We start from the raw sequence: 26,158 nt of genomic DNA, 5'->3' as shown, positions 1-26,158 counted from the left end.
TGGTTTTGTGGAGTTGTAGGAGATGTGCAGTGGAGGGAGGGAGTTGGAGGTCAGCACGGTGCTCTCGAGCCGGCAGCTCTCCTCCACGCAACATTAGCCCGGTCTTCTCCGTGAGCCCATTAGCGCCAAATCCAAAGCTTCCTCCAGAGTGTTCTTATTTAACTTTTCAATTATTTTATAACTTGAGGAGCATTAGCTGCTATTGAGGGTCTGCCCATCTTCCCCGCTCCTCTCTGCTCGCTGAGTAAGCGAAAATGTTATGGTGTCTCATAAAATAAGGGAAGTTAAGGGTTTTATTAGAGTGGAGAAGGTGGGCAGCAGAGTCTCTGGTGGCCTGGACCTTCTCGGTGCTGGGGCAGGGGGAGATGGGGCAGGCTTCATGGGGCTGCATCCCATGGCCAAAGGCTTTTTCTTGCAGAAGGAGAAGTGGGGTAAAGAGATAAATGCCCTGTACGTGTCAGGGGAGGGGTGTGCTAGAAAAGTCTTTGCCCCATGGAAGAGCTGAGAGTTTCCTGGGCAGGAGCAGCTCCTGGGAAGGTCAAACCCAGCTGGTGGCAGCCCAAGGAGTGCGGAGACCCCTCTCCTTTGAAAGGTGGATGCAATGCAGAGGTGCAAGGCAAAGGTGGGGACTGTTGGACCACAGCTTTTAAGCATTTGATCTTTTCACAGTGTGTTTATAATTATTGTATTATCTTAATTACCAACATGGGAAGTCGGGAGCATGGCGGGAGGAAGGCAGAAAGGCAGGGAAGGTGTGAGGTGACGAACAACTCGCAGCCTCTGCCGATGGGGCCGCGACTGTGGTTGGACTTGGAAACGATGCTATTAATACAATGCTTATTCATTTCCTATAATAAAAAAAAAAAAAGTGGAAGTGCTTTGCAATTACCCAATTCCGAATGAAATTAACATTCCGTGGCATTTTCCAGTAAACGGTTAGTTTGCACACATGAGTGGAGGCAATTAGCGGGGAAGCGATTGAGTGCCGTGACTGGGGAGAGGATGAAGAAGGGTCAGGGCAGCCGGTGCTGGGAAGGTGCTGCCATGGGCTCTGGATGCCCTGTCCTGGTGGACTGGGCATTCCCTTGGGTCCTGCCAGTTTGAGGAGCAGCTCACCCGGCTGCAGCAAGGACAGGAGCTGCAGATGTGATCTCCGGCTCTCTGTAGGTGGCGGAGGGGAAAGGCAAAGCTTTGGAATAAAGAGGAAAAGCAAAGAGTGGGTGCGTGGTCAGAGGGGTTGTGGGGTGCCCTGATGCTCCCTGGGGTCCCCATCCCTATTGCAGGATGCTGAGCGAGATGGGGTCTTCATCCCCTTCCCATGCTGCAGACCAGCCTCTCCCAGCATCCCCCCTTCCCTGTCACACACCCCAAGCTTTATTAAAAACCAATGGACTTTCTATTTTTTTTCAGATTTGTTAAACTACTGAAAACTCCTGATCCTATCAGGGCTTTTTTCCCCTGCCTCGTACCAGATAAGGGCTGTGCTGGCTCTGAGCCCGGAGCTGAGGGTGGTGGAGAACAGGGTAGGGAAGCAGTCATCTCATGAATATATGAAGGAGGAAAGTACATTTGTTCGGTTTCCTTCAAAGGAGACATTTCGAATAAAAACTTTATCTCTTCTTCTGCTATGCTCCCCCTCCAATTTGCAATTGAAATAAGATTTTTTTTACGTGTAAAAATCTATTTTTATAGTGAGAGATTTATTAATGTATATAATAATCATTAATGTATTAATACCTATGCATTAACACCTATGTTAAAAAAATGTATACATTTTCTATTTTAAAACCCAACCAAAAGGACCGGGAGAGAAAAGAAAGAAAAAGTCGAGGTGGAATTCAAGTCCGTTTTCAAAATGCTCCCGAGTTCCCCTATCCCTGCGTTGCTGCATCTGAAAACCCCTCTGTGTAGAAGAGCTTCCTGGCGAGAGATTGATCCTCCCCGGCGCGGTGTTGGCAGGCTGGGCTGGGGGCCAGCTCCGGCACAGCGCCCCGTGCCACCTATATCATTTCCCTTGATGGGTTCGCCTAAGGATGGCTCGGAGATGTATGCGTTGCAGGCGGTGCTCGGTCCCCTGATGTACGGCTATGTGTGGTTATTTGTGCTTTGTTATGATGTTTTTATATATATATTATTTTTTTTCCAATATATATATCCATATATATATATATATACACACACCCTGAGTTGATTGCATAAGGCAGCCAGCAGCCTCCCAGTGTTTCTTGGACACGGCGTGCTTGCACGTGGCATATAGAATCATAGAATGACTCATAGAATCGTGTGATGTGGACTAACGGAGCGCAGGGGACCAGTGGGGACAGAGACTCTTGCTGGAGGGGTGGTAGAGGTGTTTTATGGCTGGAGAAAGAGACGGCGACGTAAAGTTCTCGGTGTTTCTCATGTCTGTGCCCTATCTGCTGGGCTCCGTGGCAGGACATCACTCTCCAGATGTGTTTTCATCCCTGCTATGCTCTGTGGCAGGACACTACTCTCCAGATGTATTTTCATCCCAACATGTGTGGGGCGGTTGTACAAATCTCTCCCACCGTCATCGTGTAGGTATCGGTGTAATTACCTAATTGTATGCTAGTAAAGCTCTCTGCTTTCTGGAGCTTAGTACCTTCAGGGTGGCACTGTTGGAAATCAGTCCACATCCCAGTTTCAGAACAAACACCGTTGCTTATTTCATGCTTCGGAAAGCAACAAACACACATTATTTAGAGCTGGTGAGAAAACAGGGTTTCCACCATGTGGAGAACTTCCAGTATCGTGAAATATATGCTCATCCCAAGTAGAATCGGAAAGTTGATTTCTTGAAATACTTTGTAGGATAGAAATTTCCAAAGTACTGATTCAGAAACATCAAAAGGTGCTTATTGAAACTCAGGGGGTTTATTTGGAGGGAACAATGGTAACGTTGTTAAACTGTTACACATACTTGATGTTTACATGGGGTGTTATGGACGTGATGATGCATTAGACCTCTCGAGCCAGTGTCAGTAATTCCCAAACTGCCCTGTGCCTGGAAAAGGTGGAGTATTTGAAAAATACTAGAAGCATTCGGTGAGAGAGCAGGCGATGGGCATGGAGAAGAGCTGGTGTCTGAGATGAGGGGGCTGCGTCCTACATGTGGCCGTCGTGAATCCGTGCACAGGTTGGGAGGTAAAAACCCCACCAACCTTGACTTCTAATTGTGCCCAAACTTTTCCATTTATTCCTTGATTGAGTTTGACGTCTTCCTGCAAAACAGTTTGATTCCGGTGAAGCGGCGTGTTCAGTCGAGCAGCTCTTGAGCTGCTCTGTGAGTTACTCCTCTCTCCAAAACTCCGGGAGCATTTTAAACCACTGGTAATGTTGAGGAATCGATAATGACTTGCCCTCTGACACTCAGAAATTAAAGAGATGGATGGGAAAACCAGATGCTTAAAAACGCTATATTTTTTAAAAAATATGTTTTACTCAATACCTAGTGTGGGAAGCTCTGTTAGAAACTGCTGTTGCCTTTCCAGTCTTCTCCGTGCCGCTGTAGGAGTGTAGATGTTGTGTGAGGAGGACAGGGATGGTTGTGGCTCCAGGGACCGAAACCTTAAGCTAAACACCAAAGACAGGGAGGCCTGGGGAAGCTGGCACCTTTGCAGACTTTAAGCCTCACGATTCTGTTTTAATAAGCTGGAAAAACCGAGCCATGGGGCTGTCCAGCTCTCCCAACTGCCCAGAGACACCATGAGCTGATGAGGATGGTTTGGAGAGGAGCTGCTGCCCTTCTCGTACCTCACCAGCAGCATTGTGTGGGGCTGCCAGGTACTGGGTGGATATGGGGTCTCTGTGGTGTGCAGGAGAGTTGGCTTAGGCTGAGGGAAGTTCTCCAGCATGTGGTACAGCTGCTCTTTTGGGGTCTTCCAAGGCCAAGCCTGAAGACCCTGAAATATCTCAGCGAGGTTGAGGGCTGATTTCCAAGGGCTAGGGGGCACTTTCATTGCCACTGGCTCCATCCCGGCTTCCCAGCCTTTACTGGGTGCACAGTCAAAGGGGTTCTGCACTTCCTTGTCCCTTGAGCTGGACCCTTGGGAACGCCCTGGGATGGTGGAGAGACACCATTGAAGTGCGACCAGTAGAGGTACGCGACTGGTGCCTCTCTCAAATACAGGTTGTGGTGTTTGCACTGATCCGAGCCTGGGACTGTGTTTTGGAGAATCCCTCCTGGCCACTGAAGCTGGTGAGATACTGGTTTTGGTATGTCCCCAGCACAGCCCCCCATACCCAGCCTATGTGACTGGGAAAGGTAGGGCTCTCCTGGATGTGCTGGGAGTCCCACAAGCACTGGAACGAGTGCTGCCACTTCCCATCTCTGTTGCAATGTATTTTTACCCAAACATCACTCATATTGTTCAGTTGATGACTTTTTTTTCTGTTGGTGTAATTTTTAAGCCAAACAACATATTTTTCCACTGCAATTTGTGCCAGCAAAAAGGATGGAGGAAAGAAAGGAAGGCTATTGGTATGAATTGTTTTGTGGGAGACGTGGAAGCGAGTAGGGGAGCCATACGGAGAGCAAATCACTTTCAAAATAGCGTCTGGGGGTGGACAGGAGGGAGGTGTACGACGGGAACATGTAGTGTGCTTTACAAAGGTACGGTGACCTTCAGCTGCGTCCTTAAATCGCTGCTGGAGGATGGAAGCGGATTTTGCGGAGGCTGAAGAGCCTCGGGCTTCCTCTGCTTCAGCTTGTTGGTGGGGTTGTTATGCTGCCGAAGGCCCTCGCTGTAGGACGGGGTGAGATTGAGATCATTGCGTCGTGCTAAACCTCGAGGTGGATCTCACCACCTCTGCCAGGCTAGAGAAGCTCTCAACATGGTGATGAAGATGTGGGCTCTATAGCCCTGATGGATTTATCTCCTGGAAACCAGCGATGGGAGAGAAGGCGGTTTGGCAAGCTCTGCTCAAGGAGAGGATGGTCCTATCGCCTCTAAATCTGCGTCGTGTTCGGCCATCGTTAGGAGGAGCCAGTGCTGAGTTGCTGACGATGAGGCTGTGTCGCGGTGGGGAGGGCAACAGCCTGTGGTAGTGCGGCAGCGCCGGAGCCGCCGGCTGAGCCCATCCATGTTTGGCATCTGCAGCCCTGGTGGGTCTTGCGAGGCAGAGCTGGGGTGAATAGGATAGGATGGAATAGGGTAGGATGGAATAGGGTAATTTCACTGAATTTCACTGAATTTTTTTAGAGTTGGAAGGGATCATCTAGTCCAACTCCCCTGCTGAAGCAGGATTGCCCAGAGCATGTCAGAGCATGTTACTCAGGACTTACTTCCAACTTATTTCAGTTGGAAGGGTTCTACAACCATCATCTAGTCCAACTTCCTGACCTCCTCAGGGCTGACTGAAAGTTAACGCAAATTATTAAGGGTATTGTACACCTCACGGTGGCACTTCTTCCCATCCTTTTCTGAACAATTAAAACTTCCGTGGGAGATGGGAATGCCAGACATACGTGTGTGTGGGGGGGGTGTGCACTTCTGTTTGCCGTGCGGTTGTGTGATGTCCATGGAGGCATCGGTCTGGGTGGGTGGTGGGTTCCTACCCCTGGCTGTCCAGGCTCAGGTGACTGACTGTGGCAATCCCTGGGTGACAAAGCCCAGGTGGCAGTTCGGGGTGGGCTGTCTCTCTTTCATGGATGTGATGGACCCCTTCACAGCCAACAGAGGGTCCCGGCAGCCTCGGTGAGTGCCGTGTCTCACTACGTTACGGTGCTTTGGTTTCTTCTCCCTCCCTTTTGTCGCGGTTGGCAGTGCATGAAGGGTCCTCCCTTCATCCTTGACCCCGATGCTTGCTCAGTTGAAGCCTGACTACCTTTCATTCGTCAGTGAGGGGTTTCTTCATGCCGGCCATGTCGAACTCCGCTTCCTGAGATCATGTTGACAAGGGGTTTTTTTTCTTTTTTTCTTTTATTTTTTTTTTCCTTTTCTTCTTTTCTTTTATTGCTCCAAACCCCCAAGCTCAGGGGCATGGGGAGGCCAAGGATGTGCTGGTGCGCAGGAGCTGTGCAGAGCAGTGAAATGCACCGGCTTTTTGCTCCCATTCCTGGAATAAATATTTGTAACTGCGTCACAAATAGCCGGCAACCGCAGGGACCCTCTCCCCGCAAAGTTAACGCTCCCCCCTGCTTCTGGCGTTCGCTCCACTGATGAACGCCGGAGCCGATGCCTCTGGATGGATGTTCCGAGTGCGGTGGGCAGATGGGGTGTGATCACTGCGGCGCTGATTACTCCTATCAGCTGAGCAGGGACCACGAGAGAGCTGTGACCTCGCCACGTTTCGTTGCTAGCTGAAGGCATGGCCCTCTCCTCCTCCCCTCCCGCGCTCTCCTTCTGCCTTCCTTTCGGTAAATAAGCCTCAGCCGCGCGGTTCCCGAGCTCCCGGCTCTGCTTGCACACGTTATATATCGCAAAGCCCCGAGGTTCAAATAACTTGCCATCTGTTCGCAGGGAGGCCCTGCTACGCTTGCTCCCAGGCGAAGGAGCTGCGGGGACGGGTTTCCCCCTGCAGACACGATGGCAGGGTGCTGAGCTGCAGCATCCTTCCCCCCCCCCCCCCCAGCATCCTTCTTCACCCCCCCCCCAGCATCCTTCACCCCCCCCCCAGCATCCTTCACCCCCCCCCCCAGCATCCTTCCCCAGCACCTCTGAGGAGCCCTGCAAGAAGGGGCTGGATGTGTGCTGTCAGAGGTGGGACTAGATGCTCGTTGGAGACCTTTCCCCACTCTTGATTTTAATTTTTTTTTAAACTGTTGCGATGCTGCTTGCTGGGGCATCCAACACTGCAGGATTCGGCCACGCCAGCCATAAACGCGGGGGGCTTTGGGGAGCTCTGCCTTTGGTCTATGGTGCCTGGGGTTGAATAATTGGAAGATGTAACACAGCTGGTCCCTTAGGTCACCCTCTCTCTGGAGCTCTCCTGAAATTGTTCCCACCTTTGGTGCTTATGCAGACGGCGGGTTTGACCCTCTTCTCTCCATCGCCTGGTGTGGCAGTGGATGGATCCTCTCTGGAGCCCTCCCGATGCACCCCCAGGCACAGCAGCCAGGCTGCTTTTCTCCGGGACTCCCCCTTCACATGGTCCCTGCAGATCTCCGTACCTTTTCTGCAGCCTGCAGGGGTGGAAAAACCACCTCGGGGGTGGTCTAGAGCCTCGTGCCCCTGGGGAGGCCAAGGACATCACCTTTGGGATGTGGGGAGAAGGAAGGGGGAGCTGCTCCGTGGGCTGGTGTGGCACTGCCCATGGCACAGGGTGGCTGTTGGAGGAGTCTGCTGCAGACTCCGCATTTAAGTCAAATCCTTGTCTAGGATTACAAATGCCTCGTCCTGCATGGCCACCTTCTCATTTCGCACTAAAACAGACCCTGCCACATGCTGCGAAGGGAATTGGAGTCCATGGTCCGGAGCAGTTACACCCCCTGAGCTCACCGGGAGCCCGAGGAGCTCCACACAGAGCTGATGTGTCTCTGGATCTGGGAGATGGGGCGGGTGATGCATCATCTGTAACTCCTGGCAGGCTGAGGAGCTCCAAGGCTCTCACTCATCCCTTATCCGAGCAGGATGTGGGGTGGCTATAGGGCCGGTGATCCCTGCCAGCCCCACACGGGCACGCCGTGGGCTGGGGAGCTTTGGGAGCTAATCGGAGGGACTTGGTGACTCTCGAAACGGAGACAGGACAGAGGTTATGTTCTGCTAATGAGTTTATTCAAGGAGCTGACAGAGGCCAAACCGTTTGTTAAACCTGGGAGACCTCTGTGGCCAGCAGGAGGACAAACCTTTTGATCCTCAATTTCATCTTTGCTCTTTGCAAATGGTTTCATGATTTCCCATAACCGCCCATTGTGTGGGTGGGTGACGAGTTTCGTAGGACAATTCTGGGTTTTTTTTTTTTTTGGCATTACTGGGTGGAGAGCGTGTGAGAGCAAGGAGGGGAGTTGTTTAAATGTCAGCAAGCTGTGATGTGCCGTAGGGCATTGTGGCAAGCTGTTTCCTGAGCTCAGGTGCTGCTGCCCAGCCTGGGAACGCAGCCCCTGGAAGACCCCAGGGATTCCTGCTGCAGCTCGGGCCATGCCCGGACCGGCTCTACGTCATTCTCCTGGCTCCCACCCCAGCCTTGCCCATCGCTCTGTAATCCCAAACTTGCCTGCCAGGGAGCGTCTGACCCCCCAAAAGGCTGCCAAGCCTGGGGTTCAACTCCAAGTTAAACCCGACCTGAAGCCATCTCGGCATCTGGGGAGTTCCTGTGTGTTTGGAGTCCTTTGGATAAGAGCACGATGCTTCCAAGTGCCCTGCGTTCACATGGGGGAAGAGGCAAGGAACGATCCAAAAAACGCTGGAAAGCAGCGTGAAAAAGTGCAATTTCCATAAACTCACAATTTTCTAATTTCTGTGGCTTTGGTAAGACTTGGAAAGTGCTGGATGGGTCCCCGTGGGTGACTTCAGCAGGTCATGGCAAAGCTGCTGCCCCAGGGCTCAGCTCCAGCTCACGCTGTCCTCTGTGAGGAAGGGGTTGTAGGGGCAGTGGGCACATGGTGGCCCGGTCGCTCTTTTAACTACAGTCCTTTTGCCGGTGTTGCAGCTCCCGAGGTGACACAGGAGACAGTGGAGTCCCTGATGCAGAAGTTCAAGGAGAGCTTTCGCACCAACACGCCGATTGAGATCGGGCAGCTCCAGCCTGCGCTGCGCAGCACATCCGTGGGGAGACGGAAACGCCGGAGCCGGCCCCGAGGTAGGCTGCCGTGGTCACCAACTGCTCCTCCGGTGCCCTGGGTTTGGCCATGGCCAAAAAAGTTGGGCTGGGGAGGAAGGCAGGAGCTCCTCACCCTCACTGCTGAGCATGGGGATGCTGGAGCTCCTCTGTGGTGGGATGAAGAAAGCCAAACCTCGGCCAGCGTCTTCTGGGTGGTCTGGAGGAGATGCTTGGGAGCGGTGTCACCTCATGTCCCCACCTAGGGATTTATCCAGGTCTGATGCAAGTCTATGGTCCCTACCAGCTACCCCGGTTTGGTAGGAATATGGTTTCCTGGTAAATTTTTATTTTGAAGGAAGGGGTGAAGTTCATTTTGGCTGTAACTTGCATCACTGGGACCTCTCGTCGTTGTACTTCCCCAGTGCTTGGGTTTTTTTGGACTATTTCTTAGGGCCCACACAGATGGTGGGAGCTGCATTCATGGCTCTAAAGGCTGCAGCACACAAAACGTGCTGGGGGCTGCTGAGTTTTATTTGAAGCCTTGATAGCCGTTGCCAGCTACGCTGCAGCAACAAGAGGTTGGCTGGAACAGCCCCATGAGCAAGATTTGGTCCTTGTGTTGCCTCTCAGCAAGGGAAACTGCCTTCTTGTATTGCTGTCGGTGCCTAAAATGGTCATAGCTGTGGGTTAAGTGGTGAGGCTCTGTGGAGGGTTTGGGTCCAGGTTTCCAGCTGGGGAGGAGGAGGAGGTGGCATTGGGGTCCCTCCAGGGATGATGGGCAGGGGGTTCCCTTGGCCGTGGTCTGCCCTGTGCACTGAGGGTCTCTGTGGCAGCACCAGGAACTGGGTAGGAAATACTTTTCTTTCTGTTTACTGTTGGTTTTGCTTTTCATTTATTTATGAGTCTGAAATGTGATCTTTTATTCTAGATACATTTTCCTGCAATACAGGCCTAGAGAGGGCTTTTTTTTTTATTATAGCTCTGCCCATAAATTATTCACTTAGTGTGAAGAAAATGTTCTGACTCTTTAACTGGTTTAAATTATTTGGTTTGTTTTTCAGTCGTTATTCAAATACATGTATCTGTATTTTAGCATGTATGAGTGTGGGTGTTTTGGGGTCCACAGTGACCATCTGGTGAAGTTTCCCTGAGTCCCTGCTCTGGCCTCATTTTTCTTGGTTTTTATTTCACTTTTAAACTGCCTGAAGGCAAGAGGTTTTTTGGTCACTAATGGAGCAAGTCAATTAATCCTCGCAGCCGAGCTTAGGAGGAGACGCGGTGCCCGGCTGCAGGCAGAGCCTCTGGCTGCGTGGGAGCCGAGTGTGGCCCCGAGCCAGCCTGGCTTGTCCCCTGTCTCTGGGGACACGCACCCTCCATCTCCCACCTCCTTGGCCTGGTGCTCCCTTGCCTCCCACAAATCCACATCTGTGCCTCAAGGCAGGAGAAGGTCTTCTCAACCCTCACCCCATCACCACTGCCACCCGGTCCCTCTGCCCATCAGTGGCCACGGGTGCAGTCAGTGATACCAGGACAAGAGCGCCCTTCGTTGCCCTCCATTTATGCCCAGACTCATGTTCCCCTCATATGAGGGTTGGAGACTGGCTCATACCTAACATCTCTGCTTGGGATGGGGAGCTGAATTTCCCCTCCAGCTGCCATGCCCCGCTTGGCAACCTACTCATGATGCTTGACAAGGTCACCCTGCATCTCTCTATCCCAGGGAAGGGACACCCAGGAGCCAGAGCACCCCCAGCTATCTGGCCACAGACCTTCCCCGCTGTGCTGGTTGCTCTCTGGCTGTCTCCTGGGGCTCTGAGTGTGCTCCAGTAGAAGAGAAGAGGATGGCTGGAAGGGAAGGTCCTAGATCAGTTGCAAAGGTGTTGCCGTGGCTGCTCCCTTGACTGCACTGGGATCAGGATGGGTCCCCATGGTGTTGGTGCCCAACCTGCTGTGGATTCCTTGGGTCTCTGTTCCCACCAGCAGCTCCTCCATGGATGGTTGTGAGTGCTGTTGGAGATGGTGAGGAGCTGGGTCTGCCCTTAATTGCCCAAGGCATAACATACCCCAGGAATTCAGGAGAGGACTGTGACTTTGTGACTCCACCTACAGGAGGCCCCACCAGCATGACCTAGAAAAAAGATTTTAAGGTCTCAGGTGACAGAAATCAGTGAGAAGCCCCAAAATGCAAGCCAGTTCTGGTGTCTCCAGTGGAGATCTCACTCCCCACAGCCCCATCCCATCCTCTTTTCCGTTTGATTTAGATGTCTTTTCGCTTGTGAAAACCATGGCTGGACACTTCTGAGGTCGTTTCCACACCTTTCCCAGTGCCTCTCCTGTGCTGGGGGTTTTGTTTTTAAAGCCTGTGGTTAATTGTCCCTCTGGCGGGCGAGCTATCGGACATTAAGGTTAAACGATGATATCACAACTCACGATGTTTGCATTTTACATCCATTTGCAAACACAAACCCTTCGCCTCATTAATCCATTGCAATCTGTGGGCTTTTTTTTTTTTTTTTTTTTTTTTTTACCTCCCCCTAAATGAAATTGTCCGTTTGGGATGCATTTATTTCCTCCTAACAGCCGTGTGACAGTTCCACTGATGGAGTTTGCATCCAACTTTGTTACTGGGTAGTGACAAGTCAGCCTGACGGATGCATGTGTGTAATTATTTTCTCGCGGTTCGATTTAATTAATGCTTAACCTCATCAGAGCCCTACAGCTGGAGCGCTCTCCCTGCAGGAGCCGCATGCAGCAAAAGGATTTCCTCTTGTACGGAAAGGCTCCGAAAGGGCTCCGAGTGCCGCTCCGGCAGAAGGGTGGGATAAACCAAACCAGAAAATAAACAGCCCGTCGCCCCCCAGCTCAACAAAAACAAATCTGGGATAAGCTTTGCCTTGCTTCGCTTCCCCGGGCTAAGTGGATTTAAACTGCTGCCCATTGCTTGTCATTAAATCTGATTCTGCGCTAAGTGTTTCTAGCAGCTCTGGGAAAGGTCATATTTTGCCGAGAAGACCGACTTAAGAAAAAAAAAACCCGCCGCAAAACACACCACCCTCTCCATTTACAGCACCATATAGCTTTATTTTGTCTAATGCCTTTTTCATACAAAGTTTCTCCCCAAACACTTTTATCGAGTGAAGTGCATTTAGGGTTTATAAATAATAAAGGGTGAGCGAGGATGAGAAGAGCCGAGGTGCAGGAGGGGTGGGCTGGAAGGAGGATATCTCAGCTGAGGGTTGGCAGCACCGGAGGGAAGGATGCTGCTGGATTTACTGGATCCCAAAATGCAGCCAGGCTGGTACCTGGAGCATCCCAACTCGGCTGAATGGGAGCGGGGCTTAAACCGGGAAGCGATGCCCTGGGAGATGCAGGGAGGGATGGAGGGATGCGGGTTTGGCCGCTGGACCACCCTGCGCCCACCCCAAGGGCTGGGGGAGATGCCGGGGTGCAGGGTAGGGAGGTGGCCTTGGGGGAGGCCGGTTTGCGCAGAGAGGGGGTCTGGTGCCCTCTCCTGGGGCAGGCCTTTAAAAGCACCCTGGCTTGGAGAAGAAAAAAGCAATTAATAGATCCTTCTGCCTGAGATGGGATGCACCGATGTTTATCAGGGCTGTGGCTGCTTGTGTTCTAGAGGTCTTGGCTGTGCCATAAGTTACCCAAAGTGTAACTTTTTTGGGCAAAGTGTAACCTTGGGTAACTTAGGGCCCAGGGAAGGGGAACCGTTTGTCCCATGGTGCTCTAAGAGCATCACATTTTGTTGGCTGAGGCTTTTTTGGGGTTCAGCCGGGAGCTCTCACTTCATCCGAGTCAAAGCGTCACATCCAGCTCCTTGAGTCGCTCCTCGGTGAAAATAAAACCCTTCCCGGCTGCGGTCTGGGGTCAGGGTGATCCCAGTTTTCCATGGTGGAAGCCTTGGGGCCGTCACCTGGTTGTTCCACCACCCGCCCCGGTGTGGTTTTTTTGGGCATAGGCAGAAGGAAAAGGGGGAAGATCAATGAGGAGGAAGAATATTCATCAGCTGAAGCCAGCGTGCGTGTGTCCTCCTGCTGCAATGACAGACTAGAGCAGAGCACTTCATTTTTTAAAATGCTTTTTTTCTTTATCTTTTTTCTTTTTTTTTTGCATTGACTGGATAAATTTCAAAAGAAAATGTTTGCATATCTTTTTTTCTTCCCTAAAATCACTTCTAATTTGTCTTTTTTTTTTTTTCTGGCCACGTTTGGTTTTTTGTTTTTTTTTTGTTTTTTTTTTTTTTTCAATTGGCTGGTGCTCTATTTGGGGGTAAATTAATTAAACTGCAAATTTCCATTTAGCTAATTGTATAGCTCTGCGTCGCCCTGCCAGCCCTCAGTGCAGAGACCTCGCCGCAATGCTGGGGAGGGGAATCTTCATCTGGTTTTTACTGGGAAAGCCTGGGAGCAGAGGGGCTTGTTGAGCACCCAGGAGACTGTGTTTCACGGGGCAGGCGAGTGTGGAGGTGGAGTGAAGCCAACGCAGCCAGGCAGGGAGGTTGGCTGAGGGACTTGGGTCTTTTTAGTCTGGAGAAGAGAAGGCTGAGGGGGGATCTGATCAACACCCATAAATACTTAAAGGGTGGGTGTCAGGAGGATGGGGCCAGGCTTTTTTCAGTGGTGCCCAGTGACAGGACAAGAGGAAACGGGCACAAACTTGAACATAAGAAGTTTCACCTAAACATGAGGAGGAACTTCTTTCCTTTGAGAGTGGTAGAGCTCTGGAAGAGGCTGCCCAGAGAGGTGGTGGAGTCTCCTTCTCTGGAGACATTCAAACCCCCCCGGACACGTTCCTGTGCAACCTGCTCTGGGTGGACCTGCCTTGGCAGAGGGGTTGGACTAGATGATCTCCAGAGGTCCCTTCCAACCCCGTATCATTCAGTGATTCTATGGTGTGTGCTGGGCTTGGCACTTTTTCTGGAGGGGAGGGATGTAGAAAATCCTTTTTCCTTGGCAGTGGGGGCTGTGGCTGCGGGAAGAGGGATGCAGGGACACAGGTGTCACCCAGCATGACACTGCTGGGGACAAAATGAGCTCCCATTTCTATTATGACTTGGAGGGATTAAGCATCCGAGGTCAATGTGGCCTCAAAGAGGAGTTATCCAAATAGCTCCTGTTCCTTATTTCTTTATTTTAACTCAGTGTTGATTTGGTTTGGGCCCACAGTTGTTTCCCTGAGATGCTCTGTAACCTTCTGGCTTTGGGGAAGGGATTTAAAATGTCAAGTTTGCTTTTTTTCCTTCCCCCTTTTAATGACAAAACCACACCTTTAAAAAAAACAACAAACAAACCGCACGTGGCTTTAGCTAACAAAAAGTCTTTGGGGTTATGGAGCCTCTAATCCCTGAATTCTTACTTCCTCAGTGTCCCTGTTTAATGCCACCACCTTTAATTATACCATTAACGAGAGGTGTTTGCCTTGGCACCCCGCCTGGCTCCCCGCTAAATTAACGCCGGGCTCCAAACGAGCACCCTGCCCCGGCGCGCGTGGCTGAGCTGCGATCTATTTGAAGGGATTAACGAGCTTGTAAATCTGCAAACAGGATTAGAGGCCAGAGCATCTTCCTTGAACATCCTCCTCCTCTCCCATTCCCCCCCCCCCCCCCCGCCTCCTGCCCCAACGCCTGGTCTCCAGGCGTTGGGGCAGGAGGCGGGGGGGGGGGGGGGGGATGGAGAGGAGGGGGAGCTGTTTTTTCCCGAAATAACAGGAGTAAACTGGGTGTAAAGCCACTGCAGAGAGTTGCCAGTGTGTTACACGTACCCAGCGGGGTGAAGTGCTGTTTCCCTGGCGTCTTTCTTTTTAAGCATCTTATTCTGCTTCATAATCGGTCGTGGCAATTGGGATCTTTCTTTTTTTTTTTTTCTCCTGTTAATTGTTGGGTTTTCTCCCTCCTTTTAAAGAGAAAAGGAGCGTTGGCCAGGCAGGGCTGCTGGGCTTGAGTTGGGTGCTCTCCCTGTTCGTCCCCATCAGCCTCATGTGGGTTCTCTCTGCTGTGGGCATCCTCGGCCCCATCCTGAGCATCCACGGCCCCATCCCAGGCATCCTTGGCCCCATCCCAGGCATCCTCAGCCCTGTGTCCCAGCGAGAAGCCTCCCACTGAGGTGAAGCTGGTACAGGAGGTGTTGCCCCAAGCGTGAGCATCTCACAGAGATGCTTCAGGAAGATTTTGGGACCAGTTAAACATGAAATCAGATTCAGAGCAGGATCAGTTCAGGACCAGCTCTCCTGCATCCTCCAGGCTGCCTCGACTGGGCTCTGGGACCCCCAAACCCACTGCCAAGATGCATTCCAGCATCCTTGAGAGCATGAAGGGATAAAAAGTGCATCCCTTGCAGTCGTTTTTCTGCCCTAAGCTTGTGTTTCTGAGCTGACCTCTGCCACTGCGTGTTGGGTCAGAGGAGACGTTTCCGCTGCGGGCTGGGGACCTGCGCCGAGGTCTCCCAACTCCTGTATTTATACATCCTGCGCAGTGCTGGGTAATCAGAAAATGCAATATCGCTGTCACCAGCTCTCCGAAGACATCCAGCCTGAGTAATTTAACATGTCAGCGCCATCCATCACGGAGACGCAGCCGGCAAACAAACGCCGAGCGGCCGGAGGGGGCTGGGACGGTGGCTGGTGGAGTGGCTGCTGCCTGCGCTGCCTGCACTGCCTGTCCGCTGCCTGCGCTGCCTGCACTGCCTGTCCGCTGCCTGCGCTGCCTGTCCGCTGCCTGTCTGCTGCCTGCGCTGCCTGTCTGCTGCCTGCACTGCCTGTCCGCTGCCTGTCCGCTGCCTGCGCTGCCTGTCCGCTGCCTGTGCTGCCTGTCCACTCCCTGTCCGCTGCCTGTGCTGCCTGTCCACTGCCTGTCCGCTGCCTGCGCTGCCTGTCCGCTGCCTGTCCGCTGCCTGCACCAGCTACCCGGTCACATCAGCAGGGTGCAAGAGGGGAGCAAGCATCGGAGATTGCTGCCTCTGCCCACCCCCCAGCCATCTGCCTGCCCAAAAAGGGAGCAGGTCTGGCTCAAGGGATGGTGGCAGAGGGGATGTGGCATGTCCTGCCTGCACAGGCAGCGTCCATGTCCCTCTCCCCGGGCAGAGGAGCTGGATCTGCCAAGCTCCGGGGGAGGGAAAAACCTCCCATAGCTGGTGTCTGTCAGCCCAGAGCAGCACCTCCTCGGGGGCAGCGGAGACGTGGAGCGGAGCTTCAGCCCTGGCTGGTTGCCCAAGGGCCTGCCTTAGAAGCCCAGGTTAATTAAGATTTTCCTTGCTGATGTGAATAAGCCTGATTGGTTTTACCGCCCTGCAGTGCCCTTCAAAACCCTGGCTGCGGGTGTAGCCTGAAGCTGGGTGTTCGCTGTGATACGGGGGTCTGAAGGTGGGTTACGGTTTGGGTTTCGAGTCCGTAAAGCCCCCAGACGCCATGTCCCAGGACTAAACACTGCTGTGTGCAAGCGCTGACCCTCCTGCCACTTTCAGGAGGAAAAGAACTGGCAGAGTCTTTTCTTTCCCCAACCTGTTGAGACCCCCCCGAGGGCAGTGCACGGCCAGGTCGGGGCACGGATGGGGCAGGAGCCACGTGCCAAGCTCCCGGCGTCCCTCCGGCTCCTGCCAGCCGCCTCTCATCGCGGTGATTAAGGATTTCAGAGGGCAGAAGGCACCGCTCATTTTCTGTTCTCTCTGCCAAGAAGTGGGGAAATTGTGCTTCTGCCTAGAATAAAGGATTTTTTAAAAAACAGTAAAATATTTTAATGGCAGTTTAAAGGGCCACTGTCAACCCCCAGAGGCCTCTTTGCTTTAAACTCTGCGAGGATTGAAGGACTTCTGCCAGTTAAGAGTCTGTGTTGCTTTTAAAGCGTCTGTTGCTCCTTGGTGGGTCCAGTGGCTGAAGCAAGCTGGGCTCCTCCAGCATCTCGCATCGGCTCCGGGAGGGAAATGCCAGGTAAACTGGGAGCCAGCCCGGCTCCTTGCCACGCTGTGGGTGCTGGCCACTGCAGGGACACGTCCTGCTGGCCATCACGGCAAGCTGCTGGAACCAGATCATAGAATCATAGAATGATCTAGGTTGGAAAAGACCCTTAGGATCAATGAGTCCAACCATCTACCCTACTCTACAAAGTTCTCCCCTATGCCATATCCCCCAACACCACATCTAAGCGACTCTTAAACTCATCCAAGGATGGTGACTCAACCACCTCCCGGGGCAGCCTGTTCCAGTGTCTGACCACTCTTTCTGTGAAGAATTGCTTCCTAATGTCCAGTCTAAACCTACCCTGTTGCAGCTTGAAGCCATTCCCTCTCGTTCTACTGCTGTTTGCTTGCGAGAAGAGACCAGCATCAACCTCTCTACAATGTGCTTTCAAGTAGTTATAGAGGGTGATGAGGTCTCCCCTCAGTCTCCTCTTCCTCAAACTAAACAGTCCCAGCTCCCTCAATCGTTCTTTGTACGGTTTACTCTCCAGGCCCTTCACCAGCTTCGTTGCCCTCCTCTGCACCCGCTCCAGCACCTCGATATCTCTCTTGGATTGAGGCGCCCAAAACTGGACACGATACTCCAGGTGTGGCCTCACTGGTGCTGAGTACAGGGGCACAATCACCTCCCAACTTCTGCTGGTCACACTATTTCTAGATGGGCCAAAGCGGGTGCTGAGGGAGGGAAGCTGGACCCTCACCGTGCGGTGGGGGCACCACTTGTTTCTGTGGGGCTGGCTTTGAAGCAAACACCTAAAATCCACCGTACTTAATGTGTAGGTGTCCTTGGGGAGAGCAGCTTCTACACTGAGAAGGTTTTTTTGTAAAGAAATTGTGATACATTTCTAAAATACGTTCCTGGGGGTAGAAAGCATCTTCTTACATTCGCATCACAGCTGGCACCGTGGGGTCTTGATTCTTGACAATAAGGAATGAGTAAAATCACGAGTGGCAAAAGTCCCTGGTGACCCTGAGCGGAACAGCTGGGTCGGGAGTGGTGGATACTGGCCAGATCCGGCAGCTCCCATCTCCCCCCTCCTGCTGCTGTGCATCCCAGCTGACAGGGCTGATTTTTTCCTCTCTATTGCTTGCAGGTGGGATCGGCTTTGGACGTGCCAAAGGAAACTCTGGCTCAGAGGCGGACGATGAAACCCAGCTGACCTTCTACACCGAGCAGTATCGGAGCCGGAGGCGAAGCAAAGGTACAAAATGATATAGGTACACGTGGGTATAAGAGATAAAAAAAGGTTGAGCGCCATGAGTGATGCTGTCAGATACTGCATGAGTCTGTGAGGGACCGCAATACCAGTCTGTAGGGATAAGGACATCCCGAGATGTGCTGTTTGTGTGATGCAGCAACTGTACAGGAGCCATAAATAGCAGTTCCCACTGATGTTCCTGAGGTTCTGGGTTTCTTTGGTGGTTTCTACTATCCGTTACGTTACATGTGCCCTGGCACTTCCCTAAAGCTGCACCGGTGGGTGGTGACTGTGTCCGTCATCGTCCTGGTGCCAGTGCAGCGGGTGAGGATGGTCACCTTGGCAATTCCTCCCTCCAAACTCCTGTTTTCCGCCCTTTATTTCCCAAACAAAGCATCCGTCAGGTGAAAATTTCCCAGCCTTCCTCTCCACACAAAGGCAATTAAAAGGAGCAAATTCAAAATGAGGGTTGGGGCAGGGATTTGTAGACCAGGGTCCCTTCAGGCTTTTTTTGTGAGTTAGAGAAGCTGAGAAACTGAAATACCATCTGCAGTTTGAAATTAGCGTCCACTTTTCCTCCACTCGCATCACGCTGGATCGTTTTTGTTCGGGAACCTCGGACCAAGCTCTTTGGCGGAGGACAGGGTGAGCCTGTCCTTGCTGCTGCTCCTGCTGCATTTGAAAAATCACTGTCAGGAAATAACTAGGCTGGGAAGCAATTTAAAAATTGCCCAGGGGGTCTGCTCCCTCCGTTTGTTTTCCGTATTAAGCCGGGCACCGGCAGAGCGCAGCACGCCAGATAGATGCCTGTGCCCACCACAGCAAAGGCGGCCCCGTTTGTTTCCATGATTAGGCATTCCGATAAACACTGGCAACGCGTTTATTTGGAAGGGAAATTACCTCAACCCCTCTGATCAGCTTGACGATGGCACCTGGGAATAAACACACGCGTGCACCGGGGTGTATTGCATTTGTTCCTGCTGAAAGGCAGGACGTCCAATTCTTTTTTTTCCTTTTTTTTTTTCTTTCTTTTCCTTGTGTTTTAGAACCACAAGAAATTCTCACCAAGTTTAAAATGAGCTTTGGATAAAAAGCCGGGAGAGAATTCATGAGTTAAAGTGGCCTGTTGCAGTACAAACATAGCCGCGTTAAGGGGGAAATGATTTGCGACGTCTGCTTTGGAAGAGAAGGAAGGAATTGGTTGTGTGGCAAACAGGGACAAAAGAAACGGTCCCAAAAAGTCACTGGTGCAGGGGTACTAAAGTAGTTTTTTCAATGAGTTATTCTGAAATACTGGGCTGGGTGTGAAAGTCCTTGGCACTTTGGAAAAGTCACTGAAGTTTGGGTTTTTTTCAGCTGCCACAAGGGAAGGGGGAGACGGTGCATGAGCAAGGTGTGGAAAACCTGTGTTTTAATGAAAAGCAGATAAATCTTTGCTTTCCTGGTCCCTTGATGCCATTCCCCACGAGGTCAAGCGCTCTGTCAGTCTCTCAAAACACACTCGTGCTGGATGCCGGGTACAAAGATACTCTTATTGACATACGCGTTGGCTTTGAGTTGTTTGTTTAAGCTTCCTTGTAGGGCAAATATAAAGGAAGAGATAAATGGGAAGAATTCCTTTATTTTCCTTTGAATAAGCTGTTGTTCACCTGGGCAGCTTTGATGGCTGGGTTTGAAGGGAATTCAGGAGGACGAGCTGCCTCGCGCGGTTGCACAGAGCTGGCTGTTAGATCTACGTTAGCATTTGAGTGATGCTGCGAGAACCCGGTTTGTTCGTGTTCGGTGGTGGCCAACCGAGGGAATCGTCTTGCATAAAGTCCCCATTGTGTTTCCCCTCCTGTCTAGCTAAATTTTGCCATCGCTGCGTCCTTGAAAGGAATTTTCCATTATCCTTTCATTGACTCTTCTCTCCCTCGTGGAAGGAAAGCAATAGCTTAGTGGGAAGTCACAGTACCAAACTCATAATTACAAGTTCAGTGAAGATCCATAATTGGACGAGATCATAACTCTAATAGAGACGGATGCGTCGTCAGACATGGTTAATTCTTACAATGATGTTCCCGTATCGATTTCGCCATGGCTGCGTGTCATTGCAGGTGCCGTGAAATAGTTATCAGGTCCAAGGAGAGAGATTCCTTGGGGTTTCTCTCCTCAGATTAGGTTTTGCAGGATTGAGCCTAATTACTGATACTGTCGAGGCATTGATCCTAGCCGATGCGATGAGAAATTTCCACGTAAGTGGCGCGTAGGTTCCGTTTTACTTTGAGCTTTCTTGAAGCCAGCAGGTTAAGTGGTCGTGGACTTCGTGTGTCTCCTGTAGAAGAAAGACTGCAGGTCTTATAGTGCCCTGGCAAGGTGTATAGAGGGACATTCCCATAGGTAAATATTGAGCGAGGGAGAGCTTGTTATGATAGCTCAGGAGCAGCAGACCCATTGATATCTGGTTTTCAATGCTGGAATAAATGGAGAAGTAAGTCTGATCAGTCCAGGCACAGAGGCAGGGATGGCCAAGGCATCACCACTGTGGTCCCAACATACCACACCACGTGTCTTCCCAGCTTCTAGGTCTGTGGGATCCCCTTACACTTATGCTCCCCTGTCTTTGGAAAGTCCCCAGAGAAGTTAGAAGTGTGGAGAGTGTAAGAAATAACATGGAGGAGACTTTCCCATGGAGTGCTGGTCCTTGTCTGCTGTTGGGCTCAGCCCTATCTGTGGGATTTGAACTGGGAGAGGCCGTGCTGGTCACCTGTGTCCCTAGGGAGCTTGCTCATGTCAAAGAAGCACCCTGTTCATACCCATCTTCAGAGAGGCGTCCCTTGTCTTCACCCTGTGCCTGTGCCCATGCCAGCTTTCCACTTCTATGCTCCCAAGGGAGCTGCAATTTAGACTTAATGTCCCACTTTTCCAAGTGAAACGAGTCCTGAGAGTGGTTGTCGGGCTGTGTGGAGCTCCACACTGGGAGGCTGGAGGGACCCTCAGCTGGGGCAGGGGACGGCTGGTTTGCTCCTTCCTGCTGACCCTCAGTACTGACTCCGTGAGATATTCCAGAAATCAGATTTTCTTGCAACCCGTTCACAACAGGTTTATGCACTCCAGGGCTCTGCTTGCTGGGGTTGGTGGGGTGGCTCTCCCCTTTCCCACTCCCCTGGGAGAATCGGAAAACGTGGGAACCTCCTCGTTTGCCGGCTGTGGTATGAGGATGGCTCCTGTCTCCAGGGCTGTCAGCCGTCACACCTTTCACTGGTGCTGAAAGTCTCCGTGAGAGAGAACCTGCTGGCGTTGTAGAGATGCTAATCCACATCCCCAGCTGCCCATCACGGCCGATATCAAGCTTTGATACTTACTCACTTCCTCTCTTCTCCTGAGCAGCGTGGGATGTGTTCAGTCAGGTCCCCCTCTGAGTTGGAGAGGAAAATATTAGTAGCGAAAAAATCCCCCCAGAACCAGGGATGAGGAGCCGCGAGGTGCACAAACCCCGCTCGCACGGTGCATCACTCCTGCTCCATCCTCCTTGCTCCGGGGTGGTGCTTGCCTCCTGCCCAGCAAAATATATTCAGCTCCGGGTCTGAATTTGCATCCTTGGGCTCCGTGGGTCACATGCAGAGCCTGCCCGATGGCTGCTCAAATAGAGAGAAAGATTAGGGGAGGGATAAAAGAAGCAGCATCGTAACTCCAAGGCCGTACCAGGCTCCCTGCAGTGGTGGGCTGGCCCCCAAGGCTTCCGGGCTCGTCAAGGACATGGTGAGTCTAACGAGCCCCCCTGGCTCAGTGGTGGGGATGGGGGAGATGTGAGTGAGCCTCCTCCCACCTCCGTCTGCTTCCTCGGGCCCTGCTCTATAATGTTGAAACGTTCCTGCTCTTTCAAAGCCTCTTCTAGGAGGTTTCTAAGGGGTAAATTAAGAGTAAATCAGCATCGCATGGGGTCTGCAGGGCAGAGGCTGTGCAGCTGCCTGGGATAAGGGAAACTGAGGCAGGGAAAGTGAGGGCATCATGTGGAGACCCTGCAAGGGGCTAATCATCCCGACCCCATGCATCTTGGAGACCCGGAGAGTCTTCTTGCTCCCCAGGCTGTCGGCTGAGGCCCTGGGACCTGCCGGGTTTGATCTCGCTCCCCCCATCAGGCGGAAAGGTCAGGTACGGAGAAGCTGCTGGAGACCCGGATACAAAGCAGAGCGCTGGGTGCAAGCACAAAGCGATGCTGTTGGTACCGTGATGGTTGAGATGTGCCGGAGGGCGCCCAGCGCAGTGACCCAGCTGGGATCTCTCACCGAATGTCCTCGGGTGGCTGCTTCTCTTCAAGCAGGCTCTGGCATCTGCTTCAGCCCGAGCGGGACCAGCCCGAGCCCGCTCCTCCACGCTCGGGTCTGGGATCGCTTCACCCCTCTCGGCCTTGAAAAGAGGAGGGGGGAAATACATCCCACCCTGTTTTCATGCATTGCTTTGCTTCAGGTGGTACCTCCCCATCCCACCTGCCACCCTGCTGCCGCTCCAGGAGAGCTCCCGCGGGAAGGGAGGAGGTGGGTTTGGGATGCTCCTTTGCCGAGGTCTCCGCGAACAAGGCACCCGGCTGTTTCCATAGCACACGCTGACGGTTTAGACAAATTAGCAGAGTCCAATTATGTACCTTGGATTGGTGTCAGCCGTGCGTGTGTGTGAGCGCATGTGTATGCCTTGCTGGCTGGCAAAGTCTTCTGAGGGCTGTTAGAGAAATGAGAAGCTGAGCTTTGATCTGCCTCTGTATTTGGTGTTTAAAACAAGGCCTTTTATAAAGGAATATTAGGTATTCGGAGTCTGTTACATATGAAGAAGCTTCGCTTTGATCCTCTCCTGTCTCCGGAGGCAGCAGACACTTATTATTTCACGGGGAACTAAACGAAATGCGGAATGAAGTTTGGGTACGGTTCTTCGTGCTCTGCTGGTGCCCCCCGGCCCCGGCGGGACTGAGCGAATGCCGCGGGCAGCGTGTCACCCCGTCTCTGCTGTGTTCCTCAGGGAATCACCCCCCCCCCCAGGTCTGCACCGGCTTCGGCTCAACATCTCGGCAGCCTCCTCCAAACTGGGGGGAGACGCCGTCGGGAATCAGCTGGGAGACAAAAGGCGATAAAGCAAAGGGGTTGGTTTGGGGTGCAAGAGGGAGTGATAGGTCTGTCCGTGCGTCTGTGGCACAGTCGGCCCCTGTCCCCGGGAAGGGGACACACAGCCACTCGATGCGGGGGCGGACGGAGGGGTCAGTGCTGGTGTCTGCTGCTGGGTCGTGGCACGTGGAGCCGTGCTGCTCTCCGTGAGGCCAGGGAAGAGCACCCCAGAGGGGATAACCAGGGTCACACGCAACCTGGACGTCCCCATATCTCTAGGGATGAGATACCTTCATGACACAAGTCTAGTGTCTACCTCCCAGAGCAGTGGGGTACAGCCACCCCCTGCCTGTCCCCTGCCCCTCCGTGCCCCGGGGCGGGGGTGCCGATGGGGGATGCTCATTATTTCCAACCTTTCTCCGCTCTCCAAAGCTCCGTCGTGAGTGCTGTGTTTTTCCGGTGAGCAAAGGAACGTGGAGCTTTTGCCTGATGCCTGTTTCGCTGGCAGAGCGAGCTGGCGCTGCAGCAGCACATAAACCACCCACACCCCCCCCCCGCCCTGAGCCCCCTCTCCATCCCGGTCCGTGCAGGGAAGCGGGGCTGGGGTTGCTCTTTGGTCCTATGGATGTGGGTACAGGGGTGCACGCAGGCTCCTGCCGGTGCCGGGGGTACTGAGCTCTCAGGAGGGGGGCTGCTGTGGGCAGCGGGAGCTGGGGAGCAGAAGGAGCCGCAATTAAAGCGGTCGTGGTGCCGCGGCAGCCGCAGGCTCTTTAACTTCCCTGGACTGTGCTGGAGATAACGGCTTTTACATCTGTTCCTGGAGGCAGTGTGGGTCTTTCTATTTATTTATTTATTTTTTTTTGATTGTATCTGATACAGCCTCCGCGAGTAATTGAGTGTTTGAGAGTGAAAAATTATCTCTCCGGCTTGGCCCTTATCTTGACAGCAAAGCAGCACTTTTAATTTAATTTTGTTCAGAGCATGTGGGTAACAAATTTCACTAATCGCTCTGCTGTCGCCCTCCGCATGGTAACGAGTCTCTTGTTTCCCAGGAAGCGGAACATAAACACGGGGCTGGATGCGGGCAGGAGGAGGGCGAGGGTTGGCGCCGGCTGGGAAGTGAAACCGCGTTTGGGTGGCGATGCTCGGCGCGGCGTGACGCCATGGATCTGTCCTCCCCGGGGGAGCGGGGGGAGGAGGAGGAAGGTGGCGGTCGTCACGTCACGCTGATGAAGCTCAGCCCTGCGCGGCTGCGGGGGAAACTGAGGCACAGAGGGGCCGTGCCCCAACCCTGGGGAGCTAGTGCAGAGCAGAGATTTCAATTCTCACCCTGTTGGGTCATTTTGCATCTATTCCGAAAACAACAAAGGAAGGGAAAGATGTTTATGGTTTGGGTTTTATTTTTCCCACACCTGGCTTTGGAGCTCCCAGCACAATTCCCAGGTCTCGGGGAGCAGCGGGGTGGTGATGGGAGAGCAGGCAGAGCCCGGATGGGCAATACAGCGAAGGTCCAGCAGCTCGTTGGTGCTGGGGCATCTTCTGCCGGGTCCTGAGCCCTCCCCGTCCATCTGGCCTCCATCACCTCTCCCTCCCAGTCTCCGGAATCAATTCAGCTGTCTGACCAGCTCTTCACTCGCCGAGCACAATCCTCCCTGGGCTGTGACTCAACATGAGCCATTTCATAGATAATGATTACTTTTTTTTTTTTCCCCTCTTTTTTTTTTTTTCCTGTAGGAATAATGTTTTCGTTACACTGTATTGAAAATTGCTTTCCCTCCTCCTTAAAATGAAGCCTTCCACTCAGATTTGCCTTTGTGTTTGTATATTGTAAAATTGGGACTCATTTGGAGTTTAAAGCAAAAAAGAATCAGGCCTTAATTTCAGGAGAAGCGTTTCCATTGATTTTGGGTGAAAGAAAATTCCAGTGCAGGCAATCTCTGCCTTTAAATATGTAACTGTTTCTTTAATGTGATTTTATCTCAACTGATTCAGCACCGAGAACATGAAAGCAAAACTGACTTCATTGATTTTAATTGTCCATGCCCAGAAAAATGCAAAAAAAGTAACAGCACCGGGAGAGCAAATTGGGTTTGCACAAATTCTGCCCGCTTTGCTGTGCCAGGGCAGGTCTGAGACACGTGGGGAGCAGAACCTGTTCGTGGTGATGGGGCTGGAGGTGGTGGCCCTGGTGGTGTTGTGCCTGGTAGTGATGAACTTGGTGGTGATGGGACTAGAGGGTGGTGGCCCTGGTGGTGATGGGGCCGGAGGTGCTGACGTGGGTGGTGATGGAGTTGGTGGCTCAGCAAAGACCAGCATCTCCACCTGTGCCACCTCTGTCTTTTCCATTTCCCTCTTCCCCTCTGCTGCCCCTTCCTTGCCCAACCTTCAGGGCTTTTCCTTTCCCTCCACTTCTCCCCTTCCTCCTCCTCTTCATTCTTGTCATGATCGAAATTTGCTGGCAGCGTCTCCCTGCGAGCTGGAGGCATGGTGCTTTAGAGCAAAGGGGGAACACCACCGGCAGCTGTATAAATAGGAAGTAAATACATTTATTCAGTATATGAGGCATTAAAACTCCAGGAGCACGTAAAGAGCTGAGGCTGGGGCTGCTGGAGGAGCACGGGAGCTCACCGGGGCGAGCGGCACGGGCTGGGGTGCACACCAGAGCTCAACCACCAAACCCTTGACCTCCCCTTTTCTGCAGCCTCCCATGCCGTACCAGAGGACACCTCGGCTAATTGCTAGTGGGTAATTCATAAATGTTAATAGTATTAATCTGATTCAGCATGCGCTTAGCAAGATCAAATCCTCTATAAATCCAGAAGCGTCTGATCTCACCCTTCTGCTGCACAATGCAGCTGCCTTTCCTCCTCGCCCCCCCTCCATCCCTTCTTGTGTGCACCCTCTCTGCCTTCTTGGAGGGGAGAGGCATCTCCTGGGGGTCTCCTCCAGCACGGGGGCAGCAAAGCCCCCACTTTGGGGCAGTTCCCTATCCTGCTGGTTCTGAGGATGAGGCTGGAGACGGCCCTGAGCCCAGATTCTGACCCCCATCCAGGCCATAGATGTGGGCACCTTCACTCGGGATTTGTCCAAGGCAAGGATGGAGAAGGTGCCTGCTGGAGGAGAAGCCGAGGCCAGGTGTTGCAGAGAGGGTATGCGATGAAACACCCGCTTGTGCTCTCATTCCACTGCTCAGATGCTGCCTGCG

At 52.6% G+C, this 26,158-nt stretch overlaps 1 protein-coding gene across 1 annotated transcript in view; it reads left to right on the top strand.

The window, feature by feature from the left end:
• Positions 1–26,158, top strand: part of ASTN2 (astrotactin 2) — a 366,183-nt gene that overhangs the window by 107,959 nt on the left and 232,066 nt on the right. The window contains exons 4-5 of the mRNA XM_074161351.1: positions 8,611–8,760; positions 17,774–17,881. Coding sequence (XP_074017452.1) covers positions 8,611–8,760; positions 17,774–17,881 — 258 coding nt within the window. The remainder of the gene's footprint in view (positions 1–8,610; positions 8,761–17,773; positions 17,882–26,158) is intronic.

Source organism: Numenius arquata, chromosome 19 (genome assembly GCF_964106895.1).
Source record: "Numenius arquata chromosome 19, bNumArq3.hap1.1, whole genome shotgun sequence".
In the NCBI taxonomy this organism is placed as follows: Eukaryota; Metazoa; Chordata; class Aves; order Charadriiformes; family Scolopacidae; genus Numenius; species Numenius arquata.
The sequence above is the reverse complement of the archived record's forward strand: the minus strand, read 5'-3'. Positions and strand labels throughout refer to the sequence as shown.